General features: G+C 50.6%; 1 protein-coding gene across 1 annotated transcript; it reads left to right on the top strand.

Moving 5' to 3' along the window:
* The first annotated feature begins 7249 nt into the window (after positions 1 to 7249).
* LOC113598260 (5-hydroxytryptamine receptor 5B) lies at positions 7250 to 22045 on the top strand. Its single transcript, XM_027055938.2, has 2 exons — positions 7250 to 8476; positions 20783 to 22045. The coding sequence occupies exons 1-2, from the start codon at positions 7700 to 7702 to the stop codon at positions 21113 to 21115; spliced, it is 1110 nt and encodes a 369-aa protein (XP_026911739.1). The 5' UTR covers positions 7250 to 7699; the 3' UTR covers positions 21116 to 22045.
* The last annotated feature ends 4379 nt before the right edge of the window (positions 22046 to 26424 follow it).

Below are 26424 nucleotides of genomic sequence, written 5' to 3'. Positions count from 1 at the left end.
CCCACCCCTGCCATACACAACAGTTATCTAACCCGAAATGTCAATAGTGCTTAGGGTGAGAAACTCTGACCTAGGTGGAGGTAGTGAAATGCATTTAGATGCGTTTATGCAGATATAAAAGCTGAATCTCCTTCCTTCTTCCTTCCTCCCCTCCCTCCCTCCTTCCCTCCCTCCCTCCTTTCCTTCCTTCCTTCCTTCCTTTCCTTCCTTCCTTCCTTCCTTCCCTCCCTCCCTCCCTCCTTCCTTCCTTCCTTCCTTCCTTCCTTCCTTCCTTCCCTCCCTCCCTCCTTTCCTTCTTCCCTTCCTTCCTTCTTTCCTTCTCTCCCTCCCTCGTTTCCTTCCTTCCTTCCTTCCTTCCTTCTCTCCCTCCCTCGTTTCCTTCCTTCCTTCCTTCCTTCCTTCCTTCCTTCCTTCCTTCCTTCCTTCTTCCTCCCCTCCCTCCCTCCTTCCCTCCCTCCCTCCTTCCCTCCCTCCCTCCTTTCCTTCCTTCCTTCCTTCCCTCCCTCCCTCCTTTCTTCTTTCCTTCCTTCCTTCCTCTCCCTCCCTCCTTTCTTCTTTCCTTCCTTCCCTCCCTCCCTCCTTTCCTTCTTCCCTTCCTTCTTCCTTCCTTCCCTCCCTCCCTCCTTTCCTTCTTCCCTTCCTTCCTTCCTTCCTTCTCTCCCTCCCTCGTTTCCTTCCTTCCTTCCTTCCTTCATTCCTTCCTTCCTTCCTCCCCTCCCTCCCTCCTTTCCTTTTTTCCTTCCTTCCTTCCTTTCCTCCCTCCCTCCCTCCCCGCTTCCTCCCTTCCTTCCTTCCCTCTTTCCCTCCCTCCCTCCTTTCCTTCCTTCCTTCCTCCCCTCGCTCCCTCCTTTCCTTGTTTCCTTCCTTCCTTCCCTCCTTTCCTCATTTCCTTCTTTCCTTCCTTCCTTCCTTCCTTCCTTCCTTCCTTCCCTCCCTCCCTCATTTCCCTCCTTCCTTCCTTCCTTCCTTCCTTCCTTCGCTCCTTTCCTCACTCCCTCCCTCCTTCCCTTCCTCCATGCAGGTTAAGGAGCCACACCAGGCACTGAGTAATGCCAGGAGGAAGAGCAGGGAGAGGCCCCAGCATATCCTCAAGGACCCAGTCAACTAGTAGAGAGACAGAAATGTTTCTCTCCTTCCTTCTTTCCTTCCTTCCTTCCTGTGTCTCTGTCCCAGGAGTGGCTTCCAGAGGGCTGGTCAGAGCAATGGCACCAGCAGAGTCTGGGGGTGCGGCAGAGGCGGAGATCAGAACAGCTTCTCAAGGGAGGTAACACTTTGGTTTGAGACTTAACGAACAACTAGAAAAAAAGCCCGATACAATGATATTAAAAAATCACCGGGAAGAACACAAGGGCAATAATATCAAAGAATGAATGCTTTTTAATAACAGCAAAACAGAAACAAAATCATGGGAGAGAAATGAAAGTAGTAAAGAGAAATGGAAGGATCCACTGACAAAAGATGACAGAAATGTTTTCCCTATGTTTTCTTTAAAAACAAAAACTGACAAGCCAAAATGGAAGGAACTATCATTTGGGCAACGTTGGGTGCTTCCTGATCAATTCTCTGCTCATGTGTTTGGTATGTCGTTGTTTTTTCTTTAGCCTCTAAGCCTTTGCTCACCCTCTTCCTAATGGGTAGTCCCTCCTCCTCTTCCCCCCACTTCTGTCAGTAAACCTCCTGCCTCTTAATGTCCAGGTCAAAGTCTGCCTCCTTTGGGGCGTCAGGGTGGCTCAGTCGGTTAAGCTTCCGACTTCAGCTCAGGTCATGATCTCGCGGTCCGTGAGTTCGAGCCCCACGTCAGGCTCTGTGTTGATAGCTCTGAGCCTGGAGCCTGCTTTGGATTCTGTGTCTCCCTCTCTCTCTGCCCCTCCCCTGCTCATGCTCTGTCTGTCTCTGTCTCAAAAATAAATAAAACATTAAAAAAAAAAAAAGTCTGCCTCCTTCAAGAGGCCTTTTCTGCTTCTCCTCACCGGAGGTGAGTTCTCTCCCAGCAAGACCAGAAAACTTTGTTTATACTTCTGATCAGCTGCTGGCACGTGTTGCTGTATTCTGGTTATCAGATAGATTTTGTTGTCTGGGGGATGAAAGGGATCCAGGATCAGGACAGCATCTGGCCTGCTTTTGTGACACCATGTCTTTCTCTCAGTAATCAGGGCTGGGCTTCCCTGGACGGGATTACGTCCAGCATGCGGATGGGAGGGTCCAAACACCATCGTCTTCTGTGTCACACACGACTCCAGAGGAATCAAAGAGAGACATTTCTAAATCTATTCATAAACTTTAATAGCAGCGAGAGAGGGCAGGAAAGCAATTTAAGATGACAGAATAAATTAAGGACATTGAGGGAGGCAGGATCGACGTGTCCTCTCCCATAAAAGAAAACTGTTTTCAACAAGACTTGATGGAATAAATGCAAAGAGAGGAATGATAGAGCAAAAGGTATGTGACAACGGCACTGATGAAAATCTGTTCCCCAATTACATTGCAATTGATCAATATTCCTAGGGTCAGTACCTGGATTCCTGTATAAAGTAGTTAAAATGGGGCGAACAGATCTACACAAGGATGTTTAGAAAATATATCACCATGTGGGAGAATGCAGGATGCTTAGCCATTAAGAAAGGCAAATTAAAACAAAATACATGATCATACACCAATTAAACAGTTTTCTTCTAGTGACATAAAAATTGGTTTTGGCGAGGTTGTCAGTCTCTCTCTCGTGTTTCTCCAAAGCTGAGGCGGAGAGAACAATGAATCCATTAAATCTCTCTAAGGTACGATTTGGAAATATGTAAAAAGAACAATCATACTGTTCCTACCTTTTGCCTCAGTTATTAAATTTGGAAGAACAATGTATCAAGGAAAATTCCCCGAGGGGCAAAATGATTTTGCTCCTTGTAATTTAAAAATCAGCAAGCAAAGTGCCTGTGGGGAACTGGTACGTGCAGGGTCCGGGACTTGACCTTACTTGCAAGCAACAAGCTACTGTGTAACTGTTCACAGATGTTGTCAGAAGACAGACACAGTGGGTCAGAGACAAAGGACTTTATTCCTCTGGGCAAAAGCTGCGGCCTGACCTCCGTGTTCATTTGTGCTGGTTCCCCACGCTCCCCAAATCCCACGGGGGTTATAGAAAGAGCCTGTGATGACACCCGGACGGGCAGGCGACTGTGTTACAGGAGAGGAACCCTGGGCTTGGGGGACCCCCTTTGCCCAGGGGGAGAGGCCACCTCATCTGTTACGGCCCCTTGCTGCAAACACAACTCTCTCAAGTGGCCTGGTCAGTGACGCAGGGCCCTGTCCTCGGCGTGTCCTACCGGAACAGGGTGGGGCGCTCAGGGCCCATGGATCACCTGTCCCAACAACGCCTCCTTCATTCGTTCAAGACATCCTTTCAAATGCATCCAATCACCTTCTACGTGCGTGCGCAGAACCACAAGTTAAGATACAGCAGTGAGACGCCGCCCTGCCTTGGAGGAACTTAACATTTTTCTGGGGAAGGCAGGTAACAAAACGCGCCGAAATACACAACGTGATGTCAATTCATGAAGTGTTGTGAGGACAAAGCAGAACAGTGAGCTAGAGAATGCTCTATTTTTTGATTTAGCTTTCCGTAAATTAGATTTATTCACTGCCAAGAAAAGGCCTCTGCTATTAACAACGCAACGTGTGAAGGCACTTAGTTTATTTTTTATATCTTTATTCAAAAGGTAAAATTAGGATATCTAGAATCTCTTTTTTAAATTATAAGGCTCGTTCCTGCCTGAAGTGATATTTTGATTCTTTGTGGCTCATTTCTTTCTCCTTTTGTTTATTTTCTTAATCAGAAAGGGTGTTCCTGTGTGTCGTTAAAGCTTTACATTCCTTAAACATATTTCTTTTTTTTTTAAGTTTCTTTTTTTATTATTATTTTAGAGAGAGAGAGAGAGAGAGAGAGAGAAAAGGTGTGTGAGAGAGGGAGAGAGAGAGAATCCTACGCAGGCTCTGTGCCCAGCTCAGAGCCTGAGGCGGGGCTCGATCTCACAACCTTGGGGTCATGACCCGAGCAGAAATCAACCGACTGAGCCACCCAGGTGCCCCTCAAACATATTTCTTCTCAGGGCTTTGGTGGGTGTGCTGTTCCCGCTCCCTGGGATGCTCTTCCCTTAGGCGAAGTTCATTCACTCACTCCATTCTGGTCTCTGCACCCATGTCACTCTCTGGCCTCCCCTGACCATCAGGTCTACAGTCTGTCCCTCTCTCGAAAGGCGTTCCCTCTGCTTGAAACCAAAGTGAGAAAGTAACTTTGAAATATGTTTGGGGGCACCTTTTCTAACACAGACTTTTTATATAAAACAATATTTAGGGGCGCCTGGGTGGCTCGTTCGGTGGAGCGTCAGATTCCTGATTTCGGCTCAGGTCATGATCTCGCAGTGACGGGATTGAGCCCAGAGTCTGGCTCTGCCCTGGTGCTGAGCGTGGAGGCTGCTTAAGATTCTCTCTCCCTCTGCCCCTGCCCGTCTCGTGCTCATGCGTTCTTTCTCTAAAACAAAAACAGGAATTTCATAAAAGAGTTAAAGGAAAATAATCAGACTGGACCCCAGGCCCGTGTACGGAGGGCAGCCTGGCGTCACGGACACGGGGGCAGGAGGGGCAGGGGGTCAGAAGAGCTGAGTCCCAGCTGGGAGGCAGTAGGTTAAGACCACAGACCTCTCTGTTCTCCAACTGCAGATGGGAATGAGGCCTAAAGGGGTGCGGGCAGGATCAAGTGAAATAAACTATGTGGACGAGTTTTCTTGTTGCAAATATTCAAGGGATCACAACTGTAAAAACACCGATCCACAGCAAAAGATCACAAGAGAAGGGAATGGAAGGTTCAACTCAGAGTGAAACAGTAGCAACAGTGACCCTGTATTGAACCCTGACTCAAGCCAGTGCTACCAGCGTCCTCTAACTGTAGTTCTTTTATTATTAGTAGTAGTAGTATTAGTATTATTATTTTTATTTGAAAAGTTTTTAAAGTTTATTAATCTGGAGAGAAAGGGAGGGAGAGAGAGAGGCAGAGAGAGAGAGAGAGAGAGAGAGAGCGAGAGAGGGACAGAGAGAGGGAGAGAGACTCTCAAGCAGGCTCCTCACTGTCAGTGTGGAGTCCGAACTGGGGACTCAAGAACCCTGAGACTGTGACCTGAGCGGGAACCCGGCTGAGCCACCCAGGCGCCCCTACCTGTAGTTCTTTAATACTCGCCTGACAGGCATAATTCGCCTTGGTTTGGAAATGAGGAAACAGAGCCTAAGTTGCTCAAAGTCTCTCAAGTAATAAACGGCACAGTATAAAAAGTACAGCTACGAAGAGAATATCTAGCAACATGAAGAGCGTTAAGCGAACTCTGCCAAATAAGAAATTGATTTTAGGTTTAATAAAACATGCATGCGGGTAGGTGCAAAGGTAAGAGAATAACAGCAAGTCAAGCATCTGACTGCTGCAATACGGATGCTTTTACATTTTTGATAGTCTTTGCTCTGGTTACACTCTTGTCCAATAGAAGGGGGAGACTATTGTGAAAGTATTTCAAAGGCCCGTCCCCGTTTTCTGCTCATCATGGGCACTGTCCCAAAACCGCCCAGCATCCAGCTTTTTCCATGGCCACATGCAAACCCTGCTCCTTGTCATTTACACCTGCATATCTGTCCCCTTGACCCCAGACTTTCACGCCCCTGCCAGGTCCAACCTTCCGTTCATCTTGTCCAATATCCACACCCCTTCCCTGCGCTTCAGTAAGTGCAAAGCCTTGTCTCTGACCCCAGCATCCTCTGTCTCTGCGGTCACTGAACAGCCCATTTCTGATCATTTTATCGATCACTTGACACTTATGCCTGTATTAAAAAAAATTTTTTTATGTTTATTTTTGAGAGAGAGAGAGAGAGAGAGAGAGAGAGAGAGAGAGAGAATGAGCAGGGAGAGACAGAGACATAGAATCCAAAGCAGGCTCCAGGTTCTGAGCTGTCAACACAGAGCCTGACGTGGGGCTTGAACTCACAAACCACCAGATCATGGCCCAAGCCGAAGTCGGACGCCCAACCGACTGAGCCACCCAGGTGCCCCTGCCTGTAAGTGTTTTTGACTTCCTTGCCTGTTGCTTTTTATGCCCTAGGAGTGTGCTATCAAGTATGAGTGTGTAAGCAAGAACCGCCAGGCAGGGTATGCAGACAGCAGAGAGCATCTACAAAGCGAATGGATGAAGAAGGGAGAGCAGAGGAAAAGGACGTTCTTGGGACGTCCTCCCTGCCGGGTCCGGATCCCCAAAGATTGCCCCAGGTGCCAGGAGCGGACCGCTCAGGGGAAGAAACCCCTTCCACCTGCTACGGTCTCAGGGGACTTTTCCAGAAAGTCTCTCTCTGGGAGCTGACTCAGTGCCGTGCCCACTCTGGCTGTTCTGAGCACCCTGCTTAGCCTGAGGCTGTTCCTCAGGTGTCAAAAAGAAGCCGGTGGGTGACTGTCCCTCTGCCGCGGTGAAAAGAAAAGGGGCCGTTTGGGCTCTGTGTTCCTGTTTTGATTCCCGGGCACAGAAGTAGTGCCGGCACTGGGTTGATTTAATTATTGTTGAACTATTATTCAAAAGCATGAGACTGAAAATGGGGAGCGGGGTGGGGTGGAAGGTTAGGGTGATTTCACCTTTCTAATTGGTGTCTACCTTTGCTCACAGGTCAACAAAAATAACCCCAGCCTTAGCCTGGAAGACATAGAGTATGGTCAGGGGTGTCAGCAACAGCAAAGGGCAGGGAGGGAAGGACAAACAGGGATATGGCGGCAGGGTTGGGGCCGGCGGACAGGTGTTGGTGGGCAGGGTTGGGGTCAGGGGACAGGTTGCAAACGCTCCCCGTTGGGGGCGCCTGCCAAACTGCCTGGAAGTAGCGTCCTTTCTTCCCGGAGTGAACTTCTCAAGGCACCGTGAAGCCCCTGCCGGTCAGAAGTGCTCCGAGTGGAGCCGGCTTTAGGGGCTTGCTGTTGTCTGTACCTCGGTACCTAGTTCGGGTATACGTAGGATCGTCATTGGAGGAAACCAGAACTCCTTCTCGCCAGGAGAGAGGGTGGGCGCCTCTGTCTCTCTGTCTCTCGGATCCCAGGGATCCGAGAAGGTGGTGGCTACGGCATTGCTGCGCGATCATGAACCTTCTCCGGAGACAACCGCAGTTAGGGTTCTCTCCGCCCGGCGGAGGCGTTGGGGGGGCGGTGGGGGTCGGTGGGGCTGCGTGAAGGCCTGGCTGGTGCTGGCGGGTCCTCAGGCCACCCCCACCCGCCCACCCGGTTGCAGCCAGGCTCCTGCCGCGGCCGGCTGCGGGAGGGGGCAACTCTCCAAACCCGCCCCTGCGCGCGGACACTCCGCGGCGCTCCCGGATTCCCAGCCCTGTGACAGCCCGTTGCCCCGGGGACGGCGCAGAGAGGTGGGAGGGACTGGCGCGCCGAGCTGAGCTGGACTCCAGAGGGGTCCCACTCTTTTTTCTTCCACTGGAAAAGAGGTCCACGAGGGCTCCCGGCAGAGGAGCCAAAGCGTGGGCTGCGGCCCAAAGAGGGACAGGGTGGGGCGACCTGGGCCCCGCTCTGTCCTCCCAGGTCACGCGGCGACCCCTTCCACGCCCCCACCCGCCCGGTCCACACCGAGCCCCGGGCCGCGCGCGTGTGTCCCCTGCCGGGAAACCAGGATCCCGCGCGCCGCGCGCCATGGAAGCAGCTAACCTCACGGTGGCCGCCACCGGCGTCTCCCTGCCCCTGGGATCCGAGGCCGGCAGCTTCAGCCCAAGCCCCGGCGGGGTCATCGGGTCGACCCCAGGCGGGGCCGCCCTGCCCGGCCGCGAGCCGCCTTTCTCCGTCTTCACGGTGCTGGTGGTGACGCTGCTGGTGCTGCTGATCGCGGCCACTTTCCTGTGGAACCTGCTGGTTCTGGTCACCATCCTGCGCGTCCGCGCCTTCCATCGTGTGCCTCATAACTTGGTGGCCTCGACGGCCGTGTCGGACGTACTCGTGGCCGCGCTGGTGATGCCCCTGAGCCTGGTGAGCGAGCTGTCGGCCGGGCGACGTTGGCTGCTGGGCCGGAGCCTGTGCCACGTGTGGATCTCCTTCGACGTGCTGTGCTGCACCGCCAGCATCTGGAACGTGGCGGCCATCGCCCTGGACCGCTACTGGACCATCACGCGCCACCTGCAGTACACGCTGCGCACCCGCCGCCGCGCCTCCGCGCTCATGATCGCGCTCACCTGGGCGCTCTCGGCGCTCATCGCCCTGGCGCCGCTGCTCTTTGGCTGGGGCGAGGCGTACGACCCACGGCGCCAGCGCTGTCAGGTGAGCCAGGAACCCTCCTACGCCGTCTTCTCCACGTGCGGTGCCTTCTACCTGCCGCTTGGCGTGGTGCTCTTCGTCTACTGGAAGATCTACAAGGCGGCCAAGTTCCGTTTCGGCCGCCGCCGCGGGGCTGTGCTGCCGCTGCCGGCCACGGTGCAGGTGAGGAGCGAGCGTGCTGCGGCACGGGGGGGCTGGAGGAGGGGGTCGCTGGGTGGGGAGGCAGCTCGGCTACGGGGAGAGTTGGCGGCGGAAGCTTGCACACTTGTGGCGCGCGCCGGAAGGCTGGCGGCAAGGCTGGCCGCCAGCGCACCTGGAGCGCACAGGGAGTTTGCCATCTGCTCTCCCGGAGCGGGTGCGGAGGGGCGCATCGCCTGCCCCAGGCGCGCACCCGCTGGCCACCTGCGGACCTGACGCGCGGGGGAAGGGGTTTCCCCATCCGCACACTGGGGCTGGCGGGGGCGCTCCCACCGCTAATCCACGAAGCTGAGGGGGGCTCACGGGGGCAGCGTGTCGGGGCAGTAGTGAGGGCACACCGATCGGCCGCGCCCTCGGGTGCTTTCCGGGGGAGTGACTGTGTCCGTGTGAATCGTGCAGCCGCCAGCTTCCCGGTCCCGACTAAACAGAGGGGGACTGCGGCGGGCTGGAAATCTGCGTCCCGCAAATGAGCACATTTCTGTATGTTTCGTCCCCACCACACCCTGGTCCGTGCTCTGCAGTCCACACACTAAACCTCCAACTCTATCAGCCAGCTCCCTGCCAAAGAGGGAAATGAGCGTAAAACAGAACCCAAGCGTCGCTTTCCTTTCACTACCCCAACCTCAGTGCTTTCCTCTAGTGACTTCGGAACGACATAGAACCGTGAGTTCAAACCCCAGCTGGGACACTGGGGGCGGTTCCTTAATGTCTGTGGGCCTCTTTCCCATACCTTTAAACAAGTTCATTCCTACTTCATGGTGAGAAAGGATCACATGAGATGAAGAACGTGAGGCGCCAGGCACACGGGGCGGCAGAATAGAGATCAACGACGCCCGGCCAGGCCGTGTGCACTGGGCAGGACCTGGAAATGAATGAGATGCAGGGCTGTGCGTTTGGCAGAACTTCTCTGCTTGTAGTTAAAGTTGGACCTTTCTGCCTTTGGGCCGGGATCTAGTAGAGTCAGCTCCCTCCTCACCCTGCAAGCCCCAGACTTTCCCTGTTAAGGGGTGGGGGGTGGGTCAGGCTCAAAGTCCTGGAGAATAAAAACAGGATTTATTGCCCCTTCCCAAATACAATAGAGTGGTTGCCCTTTGTCCACAGGGATACCTTCCAAGCCCTCCCCCCACCCCGCCCCGCTTGGATACCTTTCAGGCCCCCCATGGATGCCTGAAACCTTGGATAGCACTGAACCATGTATACTGGTCTTTTCCTATACATGCCTAAGATAGATTTTAATTTATAAACTAGGCACAGGGATAGCGACATACCTACATTTTTTTTAACATTTCTCAAAAGAGAGAGTGCATGCACACCCAAGCGAGTGGGGGTGGGGGGGGTGAGGGGGAGAGCAGAGAGAGAGACAGAGAGAGGGAGACACAGAATCCAAAGCAGGCTCCAGGATCTGAGCTGTCAGCACAGAACCCAACACCACGTTCGAACTCACAAACCATGAGATCATGACCTAAGCTGAAGTCGGACACTTAACCCACTGAGCCACCCAGGCACACCTAAAAAATTTTTTAATGTTGATTATCTTTTGAGAGAGAGAGAGAGAGAGAGAGAGAGCGCGCGCGCGCGCACGCGCATGAGCGGGGGAGGGGCAGAGAGAGAGGGAGACACAGAATCTGAAGCAGACTCCAGGCTCTGAGCTGTCAGCAGGGAGCCCGACCTGGGGCTTGAACTCACTGATCCCGAGATCATGACCTGAGCTTAAGTCTGATGCTTAATCGACTAGCCACCCAGGTGCCCCATAATATATATAATAATAAAATAGAACATCATAACATTATAACAATAAAAAGTTGTGTGAATGCCGCCTCTCTCTCCGAATATTTTACTGTACCCATCCTTCCTCTTGTGATGATGTGAGATGGTAAAATGGCTACCAGATGGGGTGAAGTGAAATGATGATGCAGGCATTGTGACATAGTGTTAGGCTACTGTTGACCCGGATAAATCAAGAGGGTCATCTGCTTCCAGACTGTGGTTGATCTCAGATAACTGAAACTTCAGAAAGCTGAAACCATGGATAGTGGAGGGGGCGGGTGGGGGGGGGGAGGGCTACTGCCTATGGCCAAGGAAGGACTGCCGATGGGGGTGGGGCAGAGGAAAGGGACAGTGAGTTTTCTATTGTTAGTTGTGTTTTAATTTTGGAAAGTTAACTCAGATACGTAGGCTACTCAAACATATGTGTTTTAAAAAGCAGGCTTTTTTTTTTCTCCCTCTTCATTAAATGGCAGAGAGATTTTGTAGCATAAAATAGGAATGTCAAGACTATAATTGGAAAGTGTTGGTAGGGGAGAGCTTTATTCAGAATTAATGATGTTCTTTGAAAGGTCCTTTGGAAATGCCTGGGGTGATTATAGCTTTTCTGTCTGATTGCGAGGTAGGGCTGACTTTTAATAGCTACATTAATCCAACGTGCACCTAGAGAAATCATGGTGAAATGGACGCCAGAAAGGCTTGCCAAGCCGGGGTTTGGTGTTTATTTTTGACAGACCCGGTTCCAGCAGGTGATACCGAGAAGAAGTGAGTGAACGGGAGCCTGGCCAATCCGGGGTGGCCTGTGGGTGGGGAAGAGGAGCTCTGGGGGGCAGGGCGAAGTATTGTGATTTTCCACTTGCAGTGGGCCCCCTGCCAACCCAGTTCCCTGCTTTGGGTGCTGCAAGTTCTCTGGTATCAGTCTAGGCCAGGCCTGGGGGTCTTGAGTCCCGTGATGCTGAGATTGTAGATGTGAGGGTGTTGGAGAGCGGCCTGCGTCTTTAGGCTTCAGCCAGCCCTCACGCAAATGCCTGGGAAATGCTGCTGAGCAAGCTTTCTAGTATTAAGACCCCCAAACAGAAATTTAAAATAATATGCCAGGAATACTCTCTCTCTACCTTCCCCACCCCCATCATCTGCCATTTCCTGCACTCCGGCATGTCGGTACTGATTTCTGTGGGTGATAGAGGCACTTAGGAAGGCGGAGGGCCTCTGGTAACAGGGCTGTGTACATCCCTCCTCTTCTTTGGAATTCTGTGGCCCGGTCCCAACATTGAAATATTATCAGAAAGGGCCAAGCCACAGTTCCTGGGCAGTGACTTAATTCTTTGAGGGAAAAAATGCAGTTTTTGACAGTAGAGACAGAAACCAGTGGTTATTAAGTCAGTCCCCTCTTCTGGACACTGTTTTGATGCTTTCTCTTCATCTTCTTATTTAAGCATCACGGCCCAGCCAGGTTGGCCTAAAGTCTCTGTCGGCGGCTTCCAAGGTGGCTGTGAGAGGGGAAGAGATATATGGAAATACAGCAGCTTTACTCGCCTTACCCTCAAGTGGACACGTGTGGGTTCTGTTCTCGGTCCACTGGCTGTGAAATCCAGGGGAGCCTAAGGATATTTGGTGAGAGCTGTCTTTGCCACCAGCCCTCAGCTTCCAGTTGATAAAACTCAGCTGCCACAAAGTTAGGTCATCTAAGACCACAGAGTTATGGAGTGGAGAAGCTGAGGCTGGTCGCAGACCTCAAGTCACCGTTCTTTACTTTGTCATTCCTCTGTGCCCCTCTGGGCACTTAACTGCCGAGCGCTGCCCCACTGCCCACGGCATCTAACCTTCATAGGAATGAGGCAGTCGTATCCCAGTCAAGGTGGGGTATGGGAGCAGCGTCTCAAAACTGCACGGGACTCTGTTCGTTCCAGAACAGCTGAGCATAGAGGCACTGCCGGCTTCTCTCAGGAGGCAGACTTCATTCCTACCCTGACATCCTTTCTTTCCGCTTTCTAGACTGAGCACCGCATACACAGTATATTCTGCTCCCCCACAGAGCAACCCCCATGCGTTGTGATCATTTCCTACTGCCCTGTGCCCTTTCTGTTTAGGAGAAAAAAAGCAGAATCAATGGGGATTATTTATCTGCCTTTCAACATGTGACATCAAAAAGTTTTTCTTTTTTTCAGGGAACCCGGGTGGCTCAGTCGGTTAGGCATCTGACTCTTGATCTCAGCTCAGGTCATGATCTCACAGCTTCTGGGTTTGAGCCTTGCATGGAGCTCTGTGCTGACAGAGTGGAACCTGCTTGAGATTCTCTCTCTCTCTCTCTCTCTCTCTGTCCCTCCTCCACTCTCGCTCTCAAAATAAATAAAATTCTATAAACAAATTCTATAAAAAGAAGTTATTTTCTTTTCAATTGTTTGATTGTTGTATACAAGTTGATACCAGGGTCTAATTATTCATTAGGCAAAGTAGGCACACCACCCGGAGGCACCATACTTTTCGGGGCCCACGGAACTGGTTTACTTTTAATTTCCTTTAAAATTACGGGGACAATGAATATCGCAGCAATGAATATATAATAATGTGTCCAGCCTTGATTATGTTAGTCTTTCTAATAATATAGTCATAAAATATAATTTTTAATACTTCTTAATGGGGGAAGGGCCCACAGAGGCAAAGATGCCTGAGGCTCAGGGATGTGATAACGCCACCCTGGGTGATACCTTTCACTCATTCACTCAGTCAATAAACACGCGGTGGGAGACAGTGCACAGTGGTTCAGAGCATGGGATTTGGAAGCAAGGAGACCTGATTTTCAGTTGTGTGCGACTTATTAGCACTTCAGCTGAGTGACTTAATCTAAGGCTGTATTTCCCCATAGGTAAAAAGGAAATACTGCTGCCTGCCTCATAATATTCTTGTGAAGAGTAAATGAGATAATGGTGTATATGGAGTATTGAAAATGGTAAACCGTCCATGACAGCTGCTGTATTATCTTTGTTATTATTTTTTAAAGTTCCCCCTGTAAGTTATAAACAATGAATTCTTATCTTAGTCCTCTTTACTTCTATTACTCACCATCCTAGGCAGAAGAGTTACTTTTTGCTGGAGTAACATAGCCCAACAAACATGTATTAGGAGTGTAAAACAACAAACATGTAATAACTCACCGTTTCTGTGGGTCAGGCTTGGGAATGGCTTCGACCTTCTGGACCGAAGGGCTCTTGTGGTTGTGGCCAAGATGTCAGACGGGGCAGAAGTCATTCGAAGGCTTGACGGGGGCTGGAGACTCTCCTTCCAAGATGGCTGACTCACATGGCTGTTAGCAGGAGGTGTCCATAAGGCTGCCTGAGTGTTGTCACAACATGGCGGCTGGCTTCCCCTATTCCAAGAAAGCTCAGCAAGGAAGATACTGCAATGCCTTTTATGAGCTAGTCTCAGAAGTTACAGGCAATCACTTCCCATATATTCTATTTACTAGAAGTGAGACGCCAACTCCAGCCCACACTCATCGGAAGGGGAATTAAGCTCTACCTTTGGAGAAGTGTCAGGAAACTTGTGGACAGATTTTAAAACCACCACCATCTGTGTAATTGAGCACCACACAGATGGTGCTCAAAATTACTTGATTGACTATTGCTGACCTATATATCTGGCAGTGCGGTAGCTTCCGAAGGTTCAAGGAATGCGCAAGCAAGACCTCTGTTCTCCAGGGGTTAATATTAGTAGACTACAACCACAGCATTAAAAAGTGAATAAACTCTTATAGGTGTTCTGCTAGAAGTCTGTCCAGAATACAATGGTCCTGAGAGACTGGATAATAAAGGGGAAAGCACTTTGTAAACAGCAAAGGGCGAAATAAATGTGTAGTGTTGAGCTGCGGGGTTTATGACAACTTGGATCTGAGTGTTAGCTAATGTTATATTATAAAATATTTGCCTCTCTAAGCTAATTGTCTATATTAATATAAGCAGGTCTGTGTGCTGTAAGCATACAGTACGTGAACCTTGAGTGACTGAAATCTGCACAGAGCCCCTTTTGTTTTTGTCCTTTGTCCAATGTTTAGTTGTCACCAGACCATCCCAAAGACTAAGCTGCTGGTGGGCTGTTGCTCTTGTCAGAGCTCGGGTCTGGGAAGAGGACATCGCCCTCGTTCTGACTCTGTCTATTAAAAGAACTTGTGGGCTCAAACACATTCCATTCCAGACTGCAAGATTATTTTAACTTTAGGAAAGTACATTTTATGAATCAAATCGTATCAGTGGTAATCAAAACTCTGGTTTATGGTTTGATTCCTTTAAGATGGGTACCTAATAGTCTGTTTTCAGAAATACTTGGAATTGCCAGGGAGCATTTTCTAGACCCCTTTAGAAATGTCCCTGGCCTTCCCCTTTCTATAAACTTCTCCTTTGTTCTCCTTACATCATCACGTTCATTCTATCTCTGCACCTCTACTTCCGTTTCTCTTTTCTCTCTGATTGGATCATTGAGGAAGAGTGCAGGGGGAGAAGGAGAAATGAAGGGGGCATAGGCGAATATGGTGCAGGCATCGTGTGTCTTCACCAATGACCTTGCAATGAGCTGCTTCTTAAATCCGTGTAGTTCCTGGAGAAGGTTGAGCTTCTCAGTGGAACACTGAGATCAGAACTCCATGGTTCTTAACCTTCTGGTAGGTCACAGATGACTTGAAAATTCAAGAAAGATTTGGACTTGCTGCCCAGAAAGGTACGTAGGTGCTTAGTCAGCCATTTCCATAGGGCGCTCCCTGAAGCCCATCTCTGAAGAGTGATACTGAGCTTTGCTCCCAGCTGGCCCTCTTGAGGGATGGAACCCACAGTGCAGTGGGAACTGTGACTCTCTGAAGCAGGGCTGTAGTCATCAGGGTGTGGCCCCCAGGGGGGTGCATCGGAACACTGAGGGTTGACAATACATGTGCAAAAGGCAAAACCTCCCTTCTCTCCATTTCTCCCTCTACCCCTTCCCTCCTCCCCACCCCACCATTCCAGGCCTCTCTGTCCTGGGGTCCCAAGGATTTCAGGGGTGAACTCTTGCCTCAACAGAGGCCCTTCCATTGGCATCCACTCGTAAAGGGAGGATGACTTCAGATCAGATGATATTAGAGCTGAAAACAGAGCTATATTCCTCTTCTCAGCATGAACTCCAGTGGATCCTTAGCCAAACCACAGTGACCAACCTCTCCACAAAAATCCATGTTCTCCAAAAACAAGAATGGTAGCAGTTGTACCTTCTGTTATGGTCACACCCAAGAGCTCAGCAAAACTATACTCCGTTACAAATAGAATTACACTGAAGGAAAAGTTATTTTTTTCAAGCCTAGCATGCTCTGCTTTTATTTATTTATTTTTAACAAGAAAACTTCCTTAATTTCTTTCTTTCTTTCTTTCTTTCTTTCTTTCTTTCTTTCTTTCTTTCTTTCTTCCTTTCTCTCTCTTTCCTTCCTTCCTTCCTTCCTCCTTTCTTTCTTTCTTCCTTCCTTCTTTTCTTTCTTTTTTTTTTCTTTCTCTCTCTCTTTCCTTCTTTCTTTCTTTCTTTCTTTCTTTCTTTCTTTCCTTCCTTCCTTCCTTCTTTTCTTTTCTTTCTTTCTTTTCTCTTTCTTCCTCCCTTCTTTTCTTTTCTTTCTTTCTTCCTTCTTTTTTCTTCCTTCCTTCCTTCCTTCCTTCCTTCCTTCCTTCCTTCTTTTTCTCTCTCCTTCCTTCTTTCTTTCTTTCTTTCTTTCTTTCTTTCTTTCTTTCTTTCTTTCTTTTCTTCTTTTTCTTTCTTTCTTCTTTTTTTCCACCAGAGAAGCAGCTGAGAACATTTGCTGCTCTATGTTGTCAGACAAGCTAGACAGTTTCTGTTCACGTTGAGGGGCTATTTTGGCTAGTCATGTCCTTGACGTACCTTTGGGAAATGCAGTGGGGAGCTTGGTGCGCCCCATGGACCCTGGGGCAGAGAGACTGGAGCCCCAGGCATTCTCGGTCCTTACCTGCCGAGCTCTGGTTAGAAACAGGGGGTTCCACTTACGATCCGGGGTGCCTTCAGCCCGAACCAGGAAACTCTCTATGCCCTCTCTCCTTGCTCAGAGGCCGTAGGCCTTGATTCACCACTGGGATTAGCATGGCCGCCCCGACACCTGCCTCATGGAGACTCTTGTCTAACCCGTGGGGTCACAGCACCAACTGGTGTTTGTTCCACAAGTGATTGGGACAATGCTTCTTTCTGCTTTCCTCTCCTGTTCCTTGTTAGGATGTTGAGTTAACAACATTAGAGGATGAAAAATGTTTGTGGGTTCTTTCTGTGGCAGCTGGAATATTTTTAAAAAATTTTAAAATTTGTTTTTGAGAGACAGAGAGACACAGAGCATGAGCAGGGGAGGGGCAGAGAGAGAGAGAGAGAGAGACAGAATCCAAAGCAGACTCCAGGCTCTGAGCTGTTAGCACTGAGCCTGATGCAGGGCTCGAACCCATGGACTGTGAGATCATGACCTGAGCCAGAGTCGGATGCTTAACCGACTGAGCCAACCAGGAGCCCCAGCAGCTGGAATTTTTAAAAATTTTTTAAAATTTATTTTTGAGAGAGAGGAGGGACAGAGAGAGAGGGAGACACAGAATCCAAAGTAGGCTCCAGGCTCTGAGCTGTCAGCACTGAGCCCAACGCGGGGCTCGAACCCATGGACCATGAGATCACGACCTGAGCCGAAGTCTCAGGATGTGAGTGGGGGATGGGAAGAGAGAGAGGGGACAGAGAATTGGAAGCAGGCTCAGAGCTGTCAGCACAAAGCCCGACTCGGGGCTCAATCCCATGAACTGTGAGATCATGCCCTGAGCTGGTCAGTCACTTAACCGACTGAGCCACCCAGGAGCCCCACTAGAATTTTTTTTTCTTTTTATTAGAGGAGAAGGAAGGAACAAGGGGACAGGAGGCTGACATTTATGAGGTCCTACTATGCACCGTGCCTCATTGTGATCCTCACACTAGGCCTACAGTACAGACAAGATTCTTCACGGTTACAGATGTAGAAGTGGGGGCTCGGATGGTAATCCTGTCTAATCACTAACTTGCTCTGAGCCTCGGTTTCCTCATCCCCTCCTTACTGGTCGCTGTCATTACTGAATAAGACAGTGTGTGGAACCGCCTAGCCACGTACCAGACAACCGTCAAGAGCCGGGAAGGTCTGGCATTTTGCCCTGCTTGCGTGGCCTTGGCCATGGCATTTGACGTGCCCAAACTTCTGTGTATTGAGAGCACCTTTCCTTTTTCAGCAGGACCCACTGACTGTATGCTGTCACCAGCCCGTATTCTTGTCTGCACGTGAGCGGATTTCTAACCAGAGGTCAGAGGCCTCTAAAGCCCAGATGGTCAGTTTTCAGACAGCGGTGTAGAGGGAAGTTGGGGTGAGGAGGCTGAGGAGAGAGAAGACCAAAGAGGAGAGATGGAGAAGCTCAGGGGTGGCCCCAGTGCTGGTGGCCAGAGAAATCACCAGGAAGCCCTTCATGTCCGTTCTGAAAACAGTTCCAGGCATAAATATCCTTAAGATAGGTTCTGTCGGAACCTATTCAGAGCAATCACGTTTACTAAACGCGCGGAACAACATATAGGGATTAAGAGTGTGGTCTCTGGGTCCAGATATTCAAGTCTGACTTCCAGCTCTTGTAAGAAGCAACTGGGTGACCTTGGACAAGGCATGTAACTTCTCAGAGTGTTTTCTCAACTCCAAAATGGAGATAATAATAGTAATGAATACCTCGAAAGTCTGATGTGAGAATGAATTAAAGTTATCCGTCACAAGCTTTTAGCATCGCGTCTTAGAGTAACTTCTCTAGAGTTGCCCTTAGCCCCTTTTGGATATCTCATTTCAAACGAGAAGAGCCAAGCTACCCAGTCCCCTCGCCAACCAGGATCATCCCAGGTTGACTCAGTTTCTTTGAAGCTGTTTCTGGAAAGATTCCAGGGTCTCCCAGCCTCTCGCTCTGTCTCTCTCTGCACAGAGTGCAGCAGGCTCAGGTGGAAAGCTGTGAGCTTACTTCTAGCGAACAGATGCTGAGGCGGGACAGACTCGGGTTCTGCCACGTCGTGCCGCAGTGCTGGAGGCCTGGTATTTTAAACCTCCTTGGTCAGTGAACCTGCCTTTTCTGTTTCTCTTCCCCCAGGAGCCCTTTGAACTGAATTCACCCCATTTCATTCCCTCAACAGCATAACAAGGACTTAGAACTTGCCTTACCCAGAGGAGGGACTCCAGTGCCTGGGAGGCCGGGTAGGTCAGCAGAGAAGTGGCTGGAAAAGTGCCCATTATGGATGGAGCCGGAGCGCCGTGGGAGAGAAACAAACGCATCATCTCTCACTTCCGCTCCTGCTCTGATAACATGATCCCCTCCCTAGCAGACTGTTAAATATTCATGAGGTGGTTTCAGAAAGGCACGTTTTGTGGCTCAGACTTGTCTGGTGACTTGATGGTCCATCAAGAGGCGATCAGCCGATCAGTACCGCCTCTTCTGAAGAGGAGTGGGGACATGGGGCTCATACCTGCCCATGGGGGGCTGGCAAACCTTGGAAAGGCTCATTAGAGGGGTTCTGGCTGGCCGCTCTGGGGGCGCAAGGGGGGAGGGGGAAATGCTGTTTGTTCCCATGCTGCCATCACTTTCCTTGTCATTGTCTCTCTCCAGGCAGCGGGCAGGAAGCCAGGTGGGCGCTGGCAAAGGCAAGGACTCTTTGTCCACGTCTTCGTGATCTCTTTCCAGGCCGGTGTAGTGATTTTCCCACGAAAGGAGCTGGGGGTGGTGGGGGAAGTAGCAGAAGACACTGAATTCGAAGGTGGTTCCCAGGGTGGAGTCCCAGGTTTGCATGGGTCAGGCCCCCCGGGGCGGGGGGGTCCTGCAGCACTTGGCTTTGGCCATCCTAAACCAGTGAGAGCAGACGGCGAATGGGCTGTGGGCCCTGTATTGTGCTCCACGGCCGTGATGCTGTCCCCACAGCTGCTTCCAGCGGTGTCCAAGCTAGATGCAACCCTTGCTCCCAAGCCTCCCGCCCCTGGGTGCCCCCAGTGTCGGTGGGCCATGGCTGGCAGCATCTGGGCAGGAAGGGAAATGCAGATGCGGACCCTCCTGTTGTCATGGTCACTCGTTAACGCAGCAGCTGTTTCCCGGAGCACCTGCCAGGCACGGCGGCTGCTGCCAGGCAGGTGGCACACAGTCCTAGAAGACACAGTCCCCGCCCTTGTTCAGCTTGGACTGGGGCGGGGGCGGGGCAGATGCAATAGCCACAGTCACACAAATTGCTACGGAAGAGGACAATGTGATTGAGTTTACAGGGTCACAAAGGCCACTCTGAGAGGGTTGGTGGCCTCTAAGCTGAGACCCAAGAAGTAAATAGGAGTTAGCCAAAGGATGGGGGTGACAGGGTGGACATTGTGCTGGGGACTCCTTAAAGAGTAGTGAATTATTACCACAAAGGCATTTACAGCTGTCTTTTTTTTTTAAATTTTTTTTTACATTTATTTATTTTTGAGAAACAGAGTGAGACAAAGCGTGAGCGGGGGAGGGGCAGAGAGAGAAGGAGACACAGAATCCGAAGCAGGCTCCAGGCTCTGAGGAAGCGGTCAGCACACGGCCTGATGCGGGGCTTGAACCCACGAACTGCGAGATCATGACCTAAGCCGAAGTCGGACGCTCAACCGACTGAGCCACCCAGGCCCCCCTGTCTTTTTTTTTAATTAAAAACTTTTTATGCTTATTTATTTATTTTTTGAGAGGGACAGAGAGAGACAGAGAGAGAGAGAGAGAGACACCAAGCTGGGGAGGGGCAGAGAGAGAGGGAGAGAAAAATCCCAAGCAGGAGCCCTGCTGTCAGTGCAGAGCCTGACGCGGGGCTGGAACCCACGAACTGTGAGATCATGACCTGAGCCGAAACCAAGAGTCGGACACTCACCCGACTGAGCCACCCAGGTGCCCCCAAAGCTAGGCAGTACAGAAGTACCCCCAAATCCGAATTGAATCCATTTAGCACATAGTTGTACAATTTCTTGCAGTGTTGAGGTTTATAGGCTGCCTCTCCAGCTGCGAACTTCGTGCCTGGCCTGGGTCAGGGCTGTTCTATTTGGGGTCCTAGTCCCCGACCCAGCCCACTCCATGAGCATTGAATGGCACACCCAGCACATTCCCAGTTCACCTCCATGATGTCCTTACCGGGGAGAGGACTTTCGTCACCCAGCTTCACACATGGCCCGTGGGGCTGGGACTCCAGCCAGAGTCTGACACAAGCCTCCAGCTCTTAACTGCCTCCCTCTCTTTTTATATCATATTGACATTGTGGGGACCGCCACTCTCACTCCCGGAAGAACCTTCGGGGCTTAGTTTAACCTACAGTCTCAGGAACCTTTTCACAGAACGTTTGTGACGGATTATGGATAAATGGGTCTTGAATGAGGCTGCGGGGGAGGTGTTGGCCGCATGGGAGCCACCCCACGTTGCTTTAGCATCCAGTGTTGGGTTTTCGGTGTTAACGGCACATTTCCTTTGTCCCAAGGTGAAGGAGGCCCCTCACGAGGCTGAGATGGTGTTCACGGCGCGTCGCCCAGTGGTGGCCTTTCAGATGAGCGGGGACTCGTGGCGGGAGCAGAAGGAGAAGCGGGCGGCCGTGATGGTGGGCATTCTCATTGGCGTGTTTGTGCTGTGCTGGATCCCCTTCTTCCTGGCGGAGCTCATCAGCCCCCTCTGTGCCTGCAGCCTGCCCCCCATCTGGAAAAGCATATTCTTGTGGCTCGGCTACTCCAATTCCTTCTTCAACCCCCTGATCTACACGGCATTTAACAAGAACTACAACAACGCCTTCAAGAGTCTCTTCAGCAGGCAGAGATGAACGCGGGGCCTGGAGAGACGTGCAGGTGGGGGGCTGTGGGCAGGTGGGCAGGGCCCCCGCCTCCCCCCCCACCACCCCAGTCATCTGGAAGCCTCTCCCCCCAGGCGGGGTGTTGACGTGTGAAAGCCGCACCGCTGGGCCTGGACCGGAGGAGCAGCAGCGCCAAGGGCTCTGCAGAAAGCGTCTGGCAAGCCTGTGGTGTGCCCTTTCCGGATGGGTGACAGACACTGCCAGTCGATCGCGGCAGTCTGTCCACTGAGCGGACCTCTGCCCCGGGATCCTTTTCAGACAGCGCTCCTGGCAGTGACTGCTGACCGGTGAAACTGACAGGGGAGTCCAAGCCGGCTTGCCTTTCCTTCGCATAAAACCCTATTTCTCCGGCGGGGCCGGTGGGGGGGGGGGGGGTCCCGCAGCACGGAGCCCAGGGGCCTGTTTGGGGGTCCACTCAGGAGACTGTCTCGTTTGTGAAACAGCCCTTCTCCCACCCTCTATCCACCCGATTCAACTTCTCTTCCCCACCCTCCAAGGTGGTGTATCCCAGTCTGGGAGACGGGAATCATCTGAACTTCGGTTTTTTTAAAAGAAGTGTCCCGTGCAGCCATATCCACTGACGGAGACTTTCAGAGAAGAGGGCTGGCAATTTATGTTATTGACTTCTCCAGATGATTTTCTTTTTCATCAGTGAGGGACACTGCTGGGTGCTTAGATTGTTCTTTGGACCAATTAAACAGGCATTTCAGGGGTGGGGGGGAGCATGGTGAATTGCAGGCACGAGTGCTTTTTAAATCTCCCCAAGTGATCTCACCGTGTCGCCAGTGTTGAGGACCCCGGTGGGGCCCTTTCTCTGCTTCTGTACAAGGGAGAGCAGCTGTGACAAATGTTCCCACCTTCTTCAGCATATGGATTTGTATGTGTAATAAAAATACTTTTGAAGCATTTATTTCTAGGCTCAGAATCATTCGTATGTATGATTGATCATACACACACACACACACACACACACTCACACATGCCTTTGAAAGAGGGACACCTACTGTAGAACTAAGTAAGATACAACAGCCCCCCAACTTCCATGGTGGATCTTGGCCTTCCTGAAAATACCAAATGCGGCCCAGGAATGGAGAGGTCCGAGGGCCTGGATGAGGGGGATTCCTGGACCAAGTCATGCTGGCCACAGTCCGTCTGATTTTGGAGAAGTGCTGGCTGCCTACCGATTATGCTTTTCAATGTACACAAAACAGACCCCTCCGCCATTGGCTCACTGGATGTCTGAGGTATGTAGATATTCTTTGGGATTTGGTACTTTGGGGTTGATCAGAGTATACAGGTCCACAGAGCCTTTTCCAAAATCGTTGGGTCCAGATAGGCTTTGGAGTTTAGAATTTTTTTTTTAAGTGTTAGAAAGGCAATATGGTGTGTGTTGCATAAATTAGATAACACCCCCAGCTGGGGTGGGGGCAGCAGTCTACTCAAACTGTGCAGTGAAATATATGAATATTTACACTGTGAGAAAAGGCTAAAAATAGCTCACACCGAGATCAGATCCTGTCATCGAATGAGTCAGAAACAACCTGTTCACCGAACTCAGTGTTTTTACGATAGAGGGCCCGTAAGACCTCAGACGATCCACAGTCCCAGCTTGCTGCATGTCAGCCCCGTTCAGGCGAGAGCTTCCAAAGGGGGTCTGGGAAGAGACTGTGGTCCCACTACTTCTTTGCCGCTGGAGAGTGGCCCATCACGCAGGTGCTACGCATGTCCCTACGACAGCCTTTTTGGAGTCATTTTGGAATGTTATTTTCATTGGAAGATGCTTCAAGAAATAGTCTTTTTAAATTTTTTAGAAGTTTATTTACTTATATTGAGAGAGAGACAGAGAGAGCGAGAAGGGGAGGGGCAGAGAGGGGGACAGAGAGAATCCCATGCAGGCTCCGTGCTGTCAGTGCGGACCCTGACGTGGGGCTTGAACTCACAAACCATGAGATCATGACCTGAGCGGAAATCAAGAGTCAGATGCTTAACTGACTGAGCCACCCCGGCGCCCCTCAAGAACTAGTCTTATGAAACCTGTTAATGCATTTCACATAAAAATGTAGTCATCTGCTCCATTCTTTGTGAAGGCCTTTTTTTTTTTTTTAATGATAATGAGGACTTTTCCTTGACTGTTTGCATTTTTCCCTTGATCAGGAAGAAGAACAGATCCAAATTTCTGGCCTAACTTTGGAATCTGTGTAGGAACTGGCAACCTACACAAACTAGACTTGTGTCTAATGTTTCTAGCCAGTCTGTAATTCCAGTGTTTACTTAGGGCTTCCCTATCCTGGTGTTTTCTGTTCTATTTGTATTTTCCTCTCATATTCTGTGCATTTCCTCAAAGCCACCTCAAATCCTCCGTGAACCAAGGCAGGGAAGAAAAGACTAGGCACATTGTTGTGTTTTACAAGGCTGGAGCTCAAGCTTGGGGCTACTGGGGATTTCCCCCTCTTGGCTGAATCACACTAGGCGGCATTAAAGAGCTTCTTCCCTGTCTCTCTCTTCATAAAACACACAATCGGGAATAATTTTAAGAGTACCACCTATTGGGCATCTGCCATGTGTTGCTGTTGTAGTAGGTTTCATATATAAATGCTCATTTAATCCTACATGTATCCTTCAAGGTAGGTATTGTTCTCATTTAACCACGTTCCGAGAGGGGAAGTAGCCCACATCTGGTCACACAGGAACACCTGGCAGAACTGGTGTGTGGACCCCGGGCTGCCTGCATCCAAGCACGGGGCAGTGAAGGGAAGCCAACAGAAGTCTGCCTGGACTCCATGTTTCCATGTTGGCTCCCATTTTGCAGCATGAGACCTGCACGCGCTTTAGTGGGTCTGCCTGCACCGTTCTAGTTGGATTCTAGGCAGGAGCCTTAGAGGAAGGATCTAGGGAGGGTTGTGGGAGGGGGGGTGCGGGAGCGGGGGACTTGTGGAATGTTTTGTTTACTCTTACGCCTGGGTGGGATGCTTTATGATTGTGTTCCATTGGCCTGGGCTTTGACTTAACGTAGGGTCATGATGGGAGCATCCCAGGCAGAAGGAATGATGTACGTTGAGCCCTTTGGAAACGGAGGTTGTTTCCTTGCTAATTTGGTGGCAACTTCTGTTGGACCTTTCAGACTTGAATCTTCTCTTCAGTTAGTGAGGCCTTCCCTGACCACTCACTGTAGTTACAAAATGCATAGATTTCTGAAACAGATCAGTTGATGACTGACTTCATGTAAGGATGCACTTGTAATTCCTTTTAAGAAGAGTATTAGAAATAAGTCTATTGGCAAAGTATCCGATTTAAAATGAACATTCCAGGAACTTCTTTAATAAGCATGTTTCTCTTCTGCTTCAAATCTGCCTGAGGAACACGACTAAGACAGGGGTAGGGGGGGTGTAGGAGGAATTAGTCTCTTCCCTGTCGGGATTCATTTCCTGATTAAGGTATCATACGGTGTCTTCACGTCAGAATCTGGTTTCACAAAGTTCTAGGCTTGTAGGAAGGCTGTGGCTAAACCAATCGTTTTATTTTATAATGTAGTCATATGTAATGGATAAAGTATGCTACTTTTCTCCCCTTTAACACGGCTGCTCCTACCCCAAGGCCTTTCCCCTCACGACTCCCTCTTCCTGGCATGTCCCTCACACGGGTGTCCATGCGGCTCCCTCCCTCCCTGGTCGTGCATTTGTTCGTTGATGTTTATCTAATGCTGAGAACACTGATACCCAAAAGAAGAGACAAACAACCGAGAAAGTTTTTTCCGGACGGGACGTTTTGATCATAAAAACAATAGCGATTCAAACTTCTGAAACCCAACAGCCCACAAATCTAGAAAATGCGAGACATGGTTTCTTCCCCGAATCAAGCCGAGACCACGTAAACCTTATCTTCCAAAGGTGCCAATATTCACGCAGAGCAGCGTAGCTGCCCATAGCGTTTAAGCCATAGAACCCACACCTGGCTTACACATGACAAAAATAAAACAGAAGCATACAAAATAACGTGCGGTTTATAGAATTAAAACAAAATTAGGGTGGCTAAGAGTCAGATGGAACAGGCAGTGAGGGACAGGAGGCATTTTGAAAGCAGGTGCTCTGGTGACATTTATGGTGAGCCTGGATGGCACCAGGACGCTGATGCTGGGCCGGCCCTGACAAGGTGTGGTGTCTCCAGTAGCCGGCAGATTAACTGGCACCCTGGGGAAGTTTCCAGAAAGAAAAGCCAGTAAAGAATGTAAGGGTGGTCCTTAACTCCTCGCAACACTGCAACCATCATGGCCGAGCCAGGCACTCCTGAGCCTTCGGCCGCAGTCAGCATGCTGAGGCAGTAATGCCGTACGGCCTACCCGGTTTGCCCTCCTTGCGCGGCTCCCCCACGGGAGGGTAGTGAAGGCACGTTCTTTCGTCTGCTCTGTCCACTGCTGCATTCCCAGGGCCTGACCCAGTCGAAGTTCAACTATTTGTTGGTTGAATGGGAGTTATTTTTCTCATGGAACCCAAAGTATGGGGGTGTGGGGTCCCCAGGTTGGTTCAGAGGCCTGCCGTGCCTTCAGGAAGTCCGGCTTGTTCCATCTGCCAAGCTCAGTCCGTGGGGGTTCTCTCTCCTCACGGTCTCAAGATGGCCCAGGTTGCTCCAGACACCTCGTCCTTCCCCGACAATGTGCAAGAACGCGAGCTCTCCGAATGCATCTGACCACCAAGCAGGAAGCTCCCCTCCTTAAGCATGATGGGGCCAAAATGGGCTTAGATGCCCATCGCCAACAAATTCTTGGCCAACAGAAACAGTCTATTTGAGAATGGCCATCATGACTCCTCCCCTGGGGCTGGACACAATCAGTTCTGCCAGAGAGAGGGGTGAGGAAAAGCCCACCCACAGCAGGTCTCCATGGGGGGCAGGCACGGCTCCCTTGGGCCATGACTCATGGGTGCTATCTCCATCTTTCGCACCCCAAGAGCCAGAGGAATGGGGCTGTGCCGTGACCCTCATGAGAGAGAAGCAATCCTCCAGCCACCCTGGCCTGTTCCCAGGGTACAGCCACTTCATGGTCCCATTTCCCTGTTCGTGTCCCCTCCCCATCACCCAACGCACACACACACCTGGAGTAGAACCATCTCCCTAGAGCTGTCCTACCTAGAAGGTAGCTCCCTTCTTGCTTCCCTATTTCCCCCAAGACCCAAGAACATGAGAGATTAATTACTTTGGGCTAGGGCTTTAAATTCCTAAGGAGAGCAGATTTACCCAACAAGAATCTTCTGTCATGTTGCTATTTTGTAGAAAATGAAATCAAA

Source organism: Acinonyx jubatus, chromosome C1 (genome assembly GCF_027475565.1).
Source record: "Acinonyx jubatus isolate Ajub_Pintada_27869175 chromosome C1, VMU_Ajub_asm_v1.0, whole genome shotgun sequence".
In the NCBI taxonomy this organism is placed as follows: Eukaryota; Metazoa; Chordata; class Mammalia; order Carnivora; family Felidae; genus Acinonyx; species Acinonyx jubatus.
The sequence above is the reverse complement of the archived record's forward strand: the minus strand, read 5'-3'. Positions and strand labels throughout refer to the sequence as shown.

What these genes read in the sequence shown, in the direction of transcription:
- LOC113598260 (XM_027055938.2), top strand. Translation starts at nt 7,700, where the DNA reads ATGGAAGCAGCTAACCTCACGGTGGCCGCCACCGGCGTCTCCCTGCCC. An exon ending in CGCTGCCGGCCACGGTGCAG is followed by an intron (nt 8,477 to 20,782) that starts GTGAGGAGCGAG and finishes CTTTGTCCCAAG; the next exon opens with GTGAAGGAGGCCCCTCACGA.